General features: G+C 41.9%; 1 protein-coding gene across 1 annotated transcript in view; it reads right to left on the reverse strand.

Annotated features, from left to right (window-relative positions):
* Positions 1-3,704: 3,704 nt before the first annotated feature.
* The window catches only part of syap1 (synapse associated protein 1), an 18,695-nt gene continuing 8,394 nt past the window's right edge, over positions 3,705-14,005 (reverse strand). The window contains exons 6-9 of the mRNA XM_084065188.1: positions 10,401-10,540; positions 9,919-9,968; positions 6,257-6,416; positions 3,705-5,552 (exon numbers count right to left, since the gene is read on the reverse strand). Of these exons, the coding sequence (XP_083921314.1) occupies positions 5,422-5,552; positions 6,257-6,416; positions 9,919-9,968; positions 10,401-10,540 (481 nt within the window). The 3' untranslated portion in view covers positions 3,705-5,421. The remainder of the gene's footprint in view (positions 5,553-6,256; positions 6,417-9,918; positions 9,969-10,400; positions 10,541-14,005) is intronic.

Here is a 14,005-nt window from a genome sequence, read left to right on the forward strand (position 1 = left end):
TAGGAAGACAAAAATACAAAAACTTTACGGTCACCTTAGGTGGTACCAAAATATGGCTTGGCCCCTGGACTATTATGGGGCTGTAGCCTAACTCTGAGGAAATGGAACCAAATGAACCGTTGTGGGGCTGTAGCCTAACTCTAGCCGCAAGCAACTCTTAGATGCTATTTTTAATATCTGGCATCTAGATTTCAATAACGCAACATCCTGCTGCCAATGTGCAATTTCGAAACAGGTGGTAAGCAGGACCATTGAGTGATTCCCAACGAATGCTTCCAAACTCCAACACTTAGAAAAAAGCAGCGTCTGCACGGAATTTATTGACAGAAAGTAGCTCATAACATGTCTATGGTGGATCTTTATGAGACAAAAACTTAGCAGATACAAAGAGGATAATTCAAGCTTTCCTTACAGCTGCAATGTTGGCGAGTTTAACGTTGTTTAATACTATCAGATAGGACCTTTCTGTTTGGATATATGGGCTGGCAGTTGGTATTACAACTCTAGATGCCAGATATCAAAAATAGCTAGAGTTGCTTGCGGCTGTAGCCTAAAGGGCCATTCACACGGAGCACTAACTATAACTATAACAATAGTTTTAAAAAGTAAAGTGGGTGGCAGAGTTCACACCGACTAAAAAATAAATACAATGGTTAACAATTTAAAGTTATCTTTATAGTTATAGTGCCCATTGTCAATTGCACTTTTAACTCTTGAGAGTGTAGAAATGGAGGGGTCCATTTGGTTCCATTTGTACACTGGTCCGCATAGGGGGTCTGGTAGAGACAGACTGCCATTCCCACTTTACCTTTATAGCCTCACATGTTCCATTATATTTCTCATGATTACATATCATTTTCTGTTTAGCGTATGCCTTCCTATCATAATACTTATTTCAGCATGACTTTTTGTTACCGATCTCCATTACATTTTGTTACAGCCTCATGGTCAGCACCAAACACTTGTTTTGCTACAATGCTAGCTACATGGTGATCAAGGAGTTTGTATTCACATCTGGACCCAGTTCAATACATTAACATTTCATTTTTACAAACACAGATACAATTGGTTGGTTGAAACATAACCCTTTATTAATCCCAACAGTTTCAAGCATCATTACTAAACAAACACACTGACACATACTTGCCATATCCTCTTCCTGGTCTGAGGATCTCAAAAGAGTCACACATGACCACAGTGCTCCTTATATAGAGGGGTATGGTAATTGGGACATACCACTTGCCAGGGGAGTGTGTATTTATCTGTGTTATATATAGTATGGATGAAAATAGTTGTGTTGCTAAAAACATGAGTAATACTTACCTTGTGGATTATAATGATTTCTGTAAGGTTTGGGAAATGTTTTCTTTGATGATTTTCACCAGTGATGAAGGTGAATGTATTAAAATAACTTTATAGTGTGCTTACCTTTGAATTGAATTCCGAATGACATGTCTTAGTTCTGCTGGATCTCTTCTCCACCAATCTGGGAACCCAGATCTAACTGAAAATGAAAAACAGCGACCTCTGCTGTTTGTTCTATCTCAGAATCTGTTCTTGAGAGATTACTTCTCCACCAGTCCCTCCCTTACATTTTAGTCTAGTTTTTAATTTGGTGACGAAATTGTCAATATATTTCGTCATAGTTTCAGTCACCATAGCTTAGTTTTTATCTAGTTTTCGTCAGTGAAAAAAGGTAGTCGACGAACATTTTTCTTGATCTTTCTTCACGTCATCAGAGCTTGAGGTTATCTTGAAAGTGAATCAGTGTCAGCAATTTCAGGAATTGATCTCAGGATATCAGAAACTTTGGGATACTTTGTCTCCATCTCCCAATAGGCTTGTATATTGGGCATCTGTACTAACCCCATGAGCATGTAGCCTTCCGCACATACCCAGGGCCTGTTCAATTTCTTTGGGCGGTGTGTTCACTGACTTGTCCATGTTTCTGTAAATTGTACAGGTTTGTTTGTTCTGCAATTTCCTGTATCATTTAATCAGTAACACACTGTTTGTAAATACATGTATGGTGTGAACTCTGACCTATTTCTTCTGGGGTTTCCCCTGAATAGACTCATCCAATTCTACAGCAGGTGGTTCAAATTGTGCCTTTCTCTCCACCTAATTCCTTCTCATCTTCCCCCTTGCAGAGAGTTGTGTTTTGCAGAATGTTGTCTGTCATACAGGCTTTGATGGATCTCAGCATCACTGCGCTGCTCATTCTTAGCCATGCTATTGGCAGGTGTGAGGAAGAGAGACAGCTGAGTTCTGACAGAGTTAGAGGAGCAGCAGTGGGACTCCATCTTCATCTCTGTTCCTGGCAAGCAACGTTTCTTGGACAGTGATGAGCTGGACGTCTGTCTGGTTTACTTTCCACAAAGTGCTGGACGATTGCCTGGCTGCCTTCTCTCTCTCTCTCTCTCTCTCTCTCTCTGTGTGTAGCCTATCTGTCAACTTCAAGTTTATTTGTCACATCACAAGTTTACAGGTGTGAGTGGGTGAAATCATTTTCCGCACGAGCTACTCAAGAATTACAGTTGCATACAGTAGATAAGAATAAGTATAGAGAATGTGAAAATATCAAGACAACTCAGCAACAGATATGTACGAAATCTACAGGAATCAGTGGTGGAAAAAGTCCTCCAATTAGTCAAAGTAGACTAGTGGAGACTCGGGTTCGAATCCCGGGTATCACAATGGAACTACAGGTATGTGCTATATATACACTGTAAAAAGGAAGATACAATTCGCACTTGTAGAGGTCTTGGGAGTGTTTTTTAATCATGTTTATGATCCGCAGCAGCAGTCTACCAAACAGACGCGTTTTGGCACACAGGCCTTCTTCAGTGTTAGTCAGTGCTGAAACGCGTCGGTTTGGTAGACTGCTGCGGAACATTATTAACCCATTAAGACCGGGAACACATCTGTGTAACCCCTTAAACCATTATTTTATACTTTGGCTATTCAAAAATAGCAGATATACAAGCTCATAGCGCGGCACACAGAAGAGAGCAGCCCTTTATAAAAAGAAAGAAAAAAAACTACTATAGATTGATAGCACTATAAACACTACAGTACAGTGGTTAAGTTAGAAATAAACTGCAGATACAGTACTACAAAAGTATTTAATCAACATGTAATGAAACACATGGGTTAAGAATATGGGCTTATATACTTTGCAACAGTGGAAACCTCTTATAGTGACCACATCTGTCCAAAGAGTGCGCATCACTCAATTCATTAGATGCCCCCAGTAAATCGAACCTTAGATCAAACCGTCCTGGGTTCATAATATCGCCCCTGTCGATTGGAAACCTGTCCAAAACTTGGAAAACAGCAACAGTAGCAGATCTACAAGCTCGAGCTTGCGGATCTGCTACTTTTGATGCTTTTGTGACGCTGTAAACAGTGGCGTGTTCTAGGTGTTTCCGGAGGGTATACGATACGATACGGTGCGCGTGGTCGTGGGTATACGCTCTCGCGTTTTCAATGGATGAAATGGTTATTAGACTGTATAGGCTTCTTCCCAAAATAATCTGGACTGTGTACGCCGTATACGGCGTATAACGGTAGAACACACCACTGGCTGTAGTAGGGCGTGAATTTCCAAAAAAAACATGTTAAATTATGGACATAAGAGGTTTCGGTCAGACAGCAACTATATCCCCCTGTGCGTAATATAAACTTGATTCATAATGCACTGGTAGAATTCTGTCCATAATAAGAAAGGAATATTTATTAAGAGAAAGTATCAAACAGAAACCTCACATATGCAGTACACACACAATATCAGGAATCATTCAAATAACAGTTTTTTTTTTTAAAGAGGACATACCTATGCAAATTATGGCAATTTATTTTGGATAATTATTCATTATTGTGCAGGGTCACAATCCTCTTTATTTACATACACATAGCTCTATGTTTTGTCAGTCTTAACTGTACAAATCACCACCAGTAGTAGTTGAAGTAAAGATACATTTCCAAGTCTATAATTTCAAACAGGCCCCCTCTACCAGAGTAGAACGTCTGGGACTTGTACTAAAGCGCCATCTGCAGGCTACCTTCTTTAGTACAACGGACTGATGGAAACTAAAGTGCAGTGGTTCTCTCAAACATTTTTCAAGGACCCCCCATACATTTGGGTGTACAAATGGAACCAAATGGACCCTTAACTCATTCAGTGCCAAACTTATTTATTCATGTTAATGGAATTTTGGTTCTGAGTGCCACAGCCAAAATTCATTGTAAAAAAAAAGTGCTTAGGAAGCGAGATACAGCCTTTTTAAGTTATAGGTTAAACAAGGAGTGGATGGAGCAGCAAATCTTCAAATCATCATATCTTGGGTTCTGAACATGTTTTTCCCAAAAAAAAAAACAAAAAAAAAAAAAACTTTTATTTTGAAAAAAAAAAAATATTTTGAAATTTTTTTTATGACGGATTTGACGGATCGTGGCGCTCTGGGCGTCAGGCCACGTGACGGATTTGACGGATTGTGGCACTCAATGAGTTAAGGTGGTTCAATGTGTACACTCTCAGAGTTACAGATCTGTAAGGGTCCATTTGGAACCCCCTCAAGGAACCTTGAGGGTCCCTGGACCCCACTTTGAGAAACCACTGATATTATGAGAAGTAAAGGACATTAAGGGCTGGGCAATATATTGATATTATTATTTTTGCTACACTGACATTATGCCCGAGTAAGTGCGAATAGGGGAGAAAAAAAATACGTCACGCGTGTTGACGTCACTTCTTGTGTGGATTTGGCTACTTTTTGTGGCCCCGGCGCTTGAAAAACAAACACTTGGATGTCCTGTCTTCATTTGTCATGTTGCCGCTCCCTGTGCTACACTGAAGCATAGTTTTGCGCGTGGACAGAAAAAAAAATATCACTGTATATCATCGGTCGATAACAATATCTATATCGTTCGTAATATGCCACTTGATATCGTCTGGGTATATAAGTGTTGTCTTTTCCTATCTTATACTTCCTTTTTTTTCAGAAATGACGAAAATGCATCTAGATCAGCTATTTTAGCTATTCTAAAAAAAGAAAAGAAAAAACATTATCGTCACAACACAGTAGCATCGTCACAATATCAACATCGAAGTATTTGGTCAAAAAAATATAGAGATATTTGATTTTGTCCATATCACCCAGCCCTAAAGGACACGCTCAACCAAACCGTAACAACACTGGTCATAACATGCGGTTATCGTATGTCCCAAACCTTCTACCCTTCTTATCTATGCTTATTTACTCGTAGTATTATCTGTTATAGAGCGTGGATACAAGTCGACGGGTCATAATCATACAGGAGGGAAATACTAAACCCCCTCCTCTCCCATAAGTCATAAGTTATAAGGGGCCTGCTGAGTGTTTTGTGCGGAGAAGACGGCGAAGCGAAGCGAACGGCGGCCTAGCTGTCGTCGCCTTGCAGCATCTTCTCGATCTCCTGGTCCCACTGGTCGTCCTTGTTGTCCGACTCCGTCACCACCTCGTACTCCTGGAGCTCCTGCTGGAGCTCCTTCTCCCAGTCGGCCGGTTCCTCTGAGAGAGGAGAGAGAGAGAAGCAGTGTTGCAAGATTTTGAGAGAGAAACAAAGCAACCGGGTCTACGAAAACAAGCCCAAAAGAAGTGACTTCACCACATGAGCACACACACACACACACACACACACACACACACACACACACACACACACCTAAAATCTATTAATCGATGAATCGATCGATAAGGTTATCAACTAAACCAGGGGTCTTCAACGTTTTCAGGCCAAGGACCCCCTAGCTGAGAGAGAGATGAAGCAGGGACCCCCCACTCTATATTGTATGAAATTGTGTTTCAGATTTAAGTTTGTTTTTAACTTAGTCTGCTATTTTTTCCCTCTACACCTATAGCCTCTTTGCCAAAAATAGCAGATCTACAAGCTCTCAACGCCTCGCGCTGCGAGCCGTTGAGAGCTTGTAGATCAGCTATTTTTGGCTAGAGTTCTCCTCAGAAAAGGAATTCTAGGGTTCAAGTGGTTAATGCAAAAAAAAAATCCTATCACACAAAGATTTGGCGGACCCCCTGTAGTAACTCTGAGGACCCCCTGTTGAAGACCTCTGAACTAAACAATAAAGAATGAATCTATAATTTGCATCCCTACATGAGTGAAACCACATGTAGTGTAACGGTACTGTAATGTGAGCAGTGATGTTCAACAGCGTCAGCAAGCACCCTAAGCCTTAGGAAAAGTAAAGGACTCTGACCATCAGGAGTGGGGGGGCTGCTCTCCTTCTTGTCCAGCACCAGCTGTTCCATCTCCTTCCTGAAGTCGTCCTGGTCGATGGACGTCGAGTCAAAAGCGTCGCTCACAAATTCGGACACGCCGGGGCTGGTGGACATCTCCTCGTCTTCCTCCTGAGGTGGCTGGGAGGACGACAACAACTTAAAGGGATTGTAGGCAAGTTCAGACGTAAACAAAGAAAAAAACTGTTGTCAAACACCGCCCCTCCAGCAGTTCGTTTCCCCGACCACCAGGGGGTGACGCAGGGGGGACTTCTGAACGGGCCATGCCGAAAATAGGTTGCTTTATTCGGATACAATGCGTGTCCTGCCCACCCCTGCCGGTTCTCTGATTTTTTTTTTTTAAATAGGCTTTTTCATGATAAATTGACCACATATATGAAGTTAAACAACTAAATTCTATCCGAACGCTATCTTAAAAGTCAATTCTGTGCCTCAAAAAAGAAGTTTGAGAGCGTTTTAAAACCGAAAGTAAAAAGTTCACACGGACACGGACGCGCACATGCGTGCGTTAATTTACGTCCCGACAAACATAACATAAACATAAACAGTAGGGAAAATACGGATTTCAGAAAGAGGACTGTGTTTCAATGCAGGAAAACACCCCAGCATCATTATATAGTGGCTGAGAGAGGGGAAAAAAATGCAAAATATATATATATAAATCTTTTTTAAATTTAGGCTTAATGTTGCCTACTATACCTTTAATGCTGGAAATCCAACTCATGTGAAAAAAAAAAGTGTTTTGTTATGTTATAACGGACCCTTCGCTAAGCCCCACCCACTCAACTCAGTGACTGGTGGTGCGAAGTTAGTCACACCCAGGCCTGGCAGCGCCTGGCAAGCTCTGCTTCTCACCCATTGACTTGCATGTTAAAGGATGGCTTTTCCCCTTTAAAATAATCGATCATTTCAGGAGCAAGAGCTTCAAAATCTCCTCTAAATCTAGTCAACAAGGCCTGCAGTAGGCTATGCACTGGACAAATGTGCATGACATTATTTCAATAAACTAAAAACATGGGAAATGTTAGAGGGAGTAATAGCCATGGATACATGACGGTCGACTGTCACGACCGTCATGGATGAACTTCAACCTGGTGTTTGCACTTTCTCCATTTATGGCTCGTACATCTACATAAACGTTCATATTTCAAATATAAAGTGCTTATCCCATGGCCACTGATGTTACATGTATGTACGGGCTCTCAGAAGTACCCCTATCATCCGTATTGTTCAATAAAAAACATTTTAATCTGATCGGTGGCCATTTTCTCCATATGCTTTCAACTGAGTGACCCTATCGGTTGGTAGGTGTATTGCACTCTGATTCATTATGACAAAATGGCCACTGATCGGATTAAAATGCTTTTTATTGAACAATACAGAATATACGGGTACTTGTGAGAGTCCCGTGCATAATTGTAACATCCGTGGCCATGGGGTAAGCACTTTATATTTGAAATCTGAACGTTTACATAGATGTACGGACCGTAAATGGAGAAAAAGCAAACACCAGGTTGAAGTTGATCCATGACTGTAACAGGAGTTTTCATGTACCGCAGGGTAAGACTGCAGTAGCAGTTAATAAATAGACAAACAAATGAATGAATATGCTTTAACGTGCGGAATCCAAAACAGGCAGCGCTGTGATTCTGAATTTTGTTATGATTATGGTGATTAGTAGCCTATTATTGACACCACCTGGGACTTTCCTGGCGTTAAGCTGTTTATGTATTCAACAACACAGCCATAGAGCCTTGCAGTTTAAGTGCAGATTTCAGCTTGGGAAAAGCAGCCTCCAACGGGTTTGGGTACGTGGTTCATAGTCACCATTGCGTTATCGTCTTCTGCCCCACTCCCAACATTTCCCATATTCAAGGCTGTGACGCAGTGGCGTCGTTAGGCGGGGGCTTCGGTGGCTATAGCCACCAATGTTTTATCCAAAGCCACCAATAAAAAATTAAAAAAGTTTTTTTTTTTAATTATATATCTATAACCCTAACCTAACCCTACCCCTAACACCGAAATAAAGTAACAAAAAAGTACCCGAATCCGCGAAAAAATCGCACACGCGCGCAGCGTGCATGTGGCCGTTGCCTGGTGGGCTAAGCCCCCAATCTAGAAGAGACCTAGCGACGCCTCTGCTGTGACGTCAGGGGTGGAAGTAGTATTACCTTGCTGCTGCTTATAATTGCACCGGTCCAAAAATACAAGGACACTTACAGTATATTTTTTTGCGCGAGAAAAAAGGACGCTCTGCTTCCAAATGTCGTTGTTTTTCGCCTTTTTTTTTTTTCTCACACCGTTTGGTGAACCCCCCAAGGTTGGTGCCCTGTGCTGCGCTGCTTTTATCCGCCAGATTGGGACGTTCACGGCATATTTTGCACCATTACGGTGCGTTCATCATCGGTGACGAGTGCCTCTTAACAGCCGCTGCTGGCTGCGTGCACGCAGCGACGCAATGCGAGGCGATGCGAGGCAACAATCACACAATCACGTGCAGCATGCGTCCTCTCCCCCTCCGCCTAATGGCTGTGTATGGGGCCAACGCGTGCTTTAGCGTGATTGTGTGAGTGTGGCTTCAGGAAGTAAATTCCTAGCCTCGATCTCCAGGCTTATATTTTTTAGTTTTGCTAAAAAAAATAAAAGCTTGTAAATTCCAGTCCCAGCTGTTGGTGCGCAAAAGCGCCTCGCGTCGTCTGATGTGCCGCGCATTATTTATTTTGGGTGCGCATGCGCACCTGCGCACCAGTTATGTGCACCCCTGCTTATGTGCTATCCAGCACAAAGAGGATTAAGTACGTTAGAAAGTCTTCCAAAGCATTGGAAATATATCTGTTTTTTGCCAATCCAATATTGTACCAAGTACAGTGGCAGTCAATGCAGTATGTACAACTAGAAACTTCCTCGACTCGTTATATCATTACTGTGATGATGTCCACGAAGCCGCCTGTACGGTCACCTTTACAGAACTGTTCTCATTTTAAGTCATTTCAATATAAAAAAACAACTGATACTGTTGTCTAGATATTCTGTAGTACAAGGGTTCACAAACATTTCAGGCCTCGACCCCCCAAAATAATCATATTTGAACTGGGGACCCCCCACCCTGAGAAGCACTTGGAATTGTAGGCATTACATTTAGTTTGACTCGGCTCCACAGATAAATATTGTGAAAATAGCTGAACTACAAGCTCACAATGCCTCGCACTGCGAGGCATTGTGAGCTTGTAGATCGGCTATTTTCACAATGTTTGCCTCTTCATTATGTAATATTTGACAATTTGGCCAATTTGGTAAAAAAAAAAGCCCTTAAAAGTCATTCAATTGTCACTTTATAAATGTGCAGATACCTTGTATAAACTGTTTACTGTTGAGTCGGAAAAACAATGTTGCACTTTAAGCTAATCATCTGGGGACCCCCCAAAATAAATTGGGGACCCCCCTGGAGGTCCCGACCCACAGGTTGAGAACCACTGATGCAGATGATCCACGATGTCAAGCCTCTTCTCTAGTTGCATGCTGGACTGCGTAAGTAATCAGTCAACAGTATATTCCTATAAGTAACGAGTTGGCTAATTCATCAGTCGTATGTCCAACATGTAAATGCAAAGGTTGCTCTTACCTTCTGCATGTCACTGATGGAAACGGGTGGGGTTTTTGGTCTGACGTTTTCTGCATGATAAAACAGACTGCTGTTAGTTTCATAGCCGGTCAGCCAATAGTTTGAAGCAGCGGAAGTGTTCGTCTAATGCAAAATAATAATTATAATAATAATAACACCCCCACCTGAACTGAAACTGTTTTGTGCCAGAGAGACCCCCAGATTTTTTAATTATTCAAATTTTTTCAAACACGTTCAAGCAAAAATGTTTCAAAAGTTTTCAAAATGTTGTTCTCGAAAACAGCAGATCTACAAGCTCACAGCGCGTCACTTCGTGCCACGCTGCGAGCTTGTAGATCTGCTGTTTTTGAGAACCACCAATATCCTAAATCCTAAGAGTTTTCTGAAACACGTATGTTGCTATGTACATATAGCTAAAATCTAAAATGACACAGATGCTTTCCCAGCTTTAATGGGTTAATCCATTGCATTGAAACGCAGACCTGGGAGAGGGACGTCCTGTTCTCTGTCCTGTCCATCGTTGTGCAGCTGCTGCTGGGCGGCCAGAGCCGTGAGCTGGGCCGACTGTTTGATCAGAGACACCCGGTAGAAATAGTTCCTCCAGAACACATCCTCCTTCACACTGTAACACACACACACACACACACACGAGCGAGCATATACATTATGTGTATACAGTGTGTACACACACACACACACACGAGAGAGCATACATTACTACAGTATGTGTGTACAGCACACACACACACACACACACACACACACACACACACACACACACACACACACACACACACACACACACACACACACACACACACACACACACACACACACACACACACACACACACACACACACACACACACACACACACACACACGTATTCATGTCCACATAAAGAGAGCGCATACAAGGACACAAATATTAAAAGGTACAGTTAAAGGGATGGTTCACTCAAACAAATACTTTTTTTCTATTGATTAATCACCCCATGGAGACTTGAATTCATGGATATTTTTTTGTTTTTGTCACATTCCTAAGTCAATAATTTGATGACCGGCAGCGGTTCCGGTAGGAGACACAAAGAGTCTCCTTTGTGTCTCCTACAAGAACCGCTGCTGTCTCCCACTGGTCATCAAATTATTGGTTTAGGAATGTGACAAAAACTAAAAAATATAATCTATAGAAGAAATAATCGTTTTGGTGAACTATCCCTTTAGGGTTACATGCACAAAATCATGGCATACGTCTTCATGATACAATAAGCATATCACTCAGTACTCGATGGGTATAAGTAATCTCCGCCATATGTGGCGGCTACCAATTAAGGCAGAGACAGCACAGTAGTGCGTTGCCAGCCTTTTTGTCTCCTTTTTGGGCATCCCAGGTTGTTGAAACCCTCTAACAACCAGTCTGTGGATATGCCGCGCGCACGCTTCTAAATTTAGAGTGGCCAATTACTTTTTCTTCTCCCAATTTAGACTTTACGTCAATTAACCCGCCTCTCCACACTTTTCTGTGTTGCCATTGCTATTGTACCCTACTGGCTCACCTGCCAGTGAGGCGGGTTTAACCCTTTAAGACCTGAGGCCGTTTCTTCAAATGTCTTCTAAATCCAGTTCTCTGAAACACGTGTGTTGCTACAATATCAGTGGTTCTCAAACTTTTTCATGTCAAGGACCCCCAAAATGATATGCATTTGGCGGCAGACCCCATCTCAAAATATTTTGTTCCAGGGACCCCCCAGAAGCAAAAAAAATGCTTTAAAAAAAATATATATATTCAAAGATTTGCCAAACATTTCATGATTTTTCAAAAATAGCAGATCTACAAGCTCATAGCGTGGCACTTGGTGCCGCGCTATGAGCTTGTAGATCTGCTATTTTTGAATAGCCAGAGTACAACATAATGGTTTAAGTGGTTACACAGATGCGTTGCCGGGTTTTAATGGGTTAACACCCCCTGCAGCCCCAGCCCGTAGGAGTTGCTGGCACAGAGACAAAGATCAGCCTCCCCGCCAGGCCTCCCTCCTCCCGACGCGGCAAATTGTGTGCATTATAGCCGGTTAAACCACAATGGATTCCAACATCTAGACTCGGCGATGGTGGACAGGTGTAGGCCCCCCCCCCTGTGCCAACCCGAGCGCCCAAGCTCATTTATTTTAACCCATTAAGACCGGGAACACATCTCTGTCATTTTAAGATGTATTAGGCTTCTGGGGGGTCCCTGGAACAACTTATTTTGAGATGGGGGTCCGCGGCCAAATACAAATACACATTTTGGGGGTCCTTGACATGAAAAAGGTTTGAGAACCACTGATATTATAGCAACATAATTCTTTTTCCAAAAACTGTTAGGCTTTAGAAGACATTTTTGTAGAATCAAAGATAAGCAAAGATTTGAGTTAAAATGTTCGCTTTAAAAAATTATAAATATTAAAAGATTTGCAAAAATGTTCACAAAAAAATAATAAATAACAGATCTACAAGCGTGCGAGCTTGTATATCTATTTTTGAATAGTCAAAGAAATCAAAAGATGACACTCAGATGCGTTCCCGGTCTTAAAGGGTTAAGGCACTTCATGGCCTGGCTCCTAATTACATTTTAGAGTTATTAGCCGCTTATAAGCCTGATGTGTGCAGCCTGAGGTCCTCAGGCAGAGAAACCTGCTGGTTGTTCCTGAGTCCAGACTGAAGACAAATGGTGACCCGTGCCTTTTGCTGTCAGGACTTCTCCACTCTGGAACGACCCTGCCTGAGGACCTGGGCCTGATAAATCACTTGTCTTTTAAAATCCCTTCGTAAAAACATCCTTTTATTCGAAAGGCCTTTCCATAATTACAATTTAGAACTTTAATTGTGTTTGATTCCCTTAAAGCTGAAATCCAGGACATATTGTAATGAATAAAATGATCAATCTGTATGGTAGACAGGTAGAGTATGTTATATAATACAGCTATAGCACTGAAGGTAGTCTCCCTGCTCTTCCACTGAGGAATTTCAATCCTGGGGTCAGACTCAGGAAGGTCACCAACTGGCTGACAATGTTGACAATTATTTATTTACTTTTTGTGTTGCTTTAATATATTATCACATAGAATGTTAGCACAATTTTGCGGAACACGTCCCAAAAACCTTTTGCTGCGTGTACTTAGTAAGTTAGTGACCTTCTTGATTCTCGACTAAGTCAGTAAAGATATTTGATGTTGGACACTAGATGTCAAGACAACATTACAAGCATTGTTTCTGTTTTAACACATTGACTGCCAGAGTTTATTCCTAATGTATTCACCCCAGCGATTTTCGTGTTTTTTTATTTTTTTATTTTGTAATTTTTCATTCAAATAGCTTGTCTGGCTGCGTTTTAAACACATACCACAGATCGACCAGCAGAGAGCAGTAGATTGACACCTCGATCACTCGCTGACTCGCACGACCCCCCCCAAACAGGCTCAAACAGTCCATACGCCACAACCGGATGTGACGTTTTCGACAATCCTTCAGACCGTTGTGATACACGACGACGATGACTGTTAGTCACCCAGACTAAAGAAAATAGAAGTGGAGCTCTCCGTTCGTTTTTTATACCGTGTGAAAAAACGTGTTTTTCCCTATTCTGGCCGAAAATGACAGGGGAAAAAAAATTAGAACCGGAAACGGAATCTGCGTCATGAATCCGGATCCCCGGATTCCGGAAGTGGAACACGAAACTGATGATGAAAAAATAAACAGAACAGCGCGATCACAGGTTAAACAATGAAAATTCAAAAGAACGCATATATGCGATCTTTTGAATTGCGGCACGCAAGCGATGGATTTGAAAGAACGCATCAATGCGTTCTTGGCAATCAATGTGTTAATGTGTGCCATTTTTATTTTATTGTAATATCCTTTAGCTATTTTAATGTTAAGTAGTACATTAACATCATACGTTTTACTCTTTATGTCTGTGTATGTCTCTCTCTCACACACACGCACGCACGCACGCACGCACGCACGCACGCACGCACGCACACACACACACACACACACACACACACACACACACACACACACACACACACACACACACACACACACACACA

Source organism: Gymnoscopelus microlampas, assembly GCF_963454915.1.
Source record: "Gymnoscopelus microlampas genome assembly, chromosome: 1".
Lineage (NCBI taxonomy): Eukaryota > Metazoa > Chordata > Actinopteri > Myctophiformes > Myctophidae > Gymnoscopelus > Gymnoscopelus microlampas.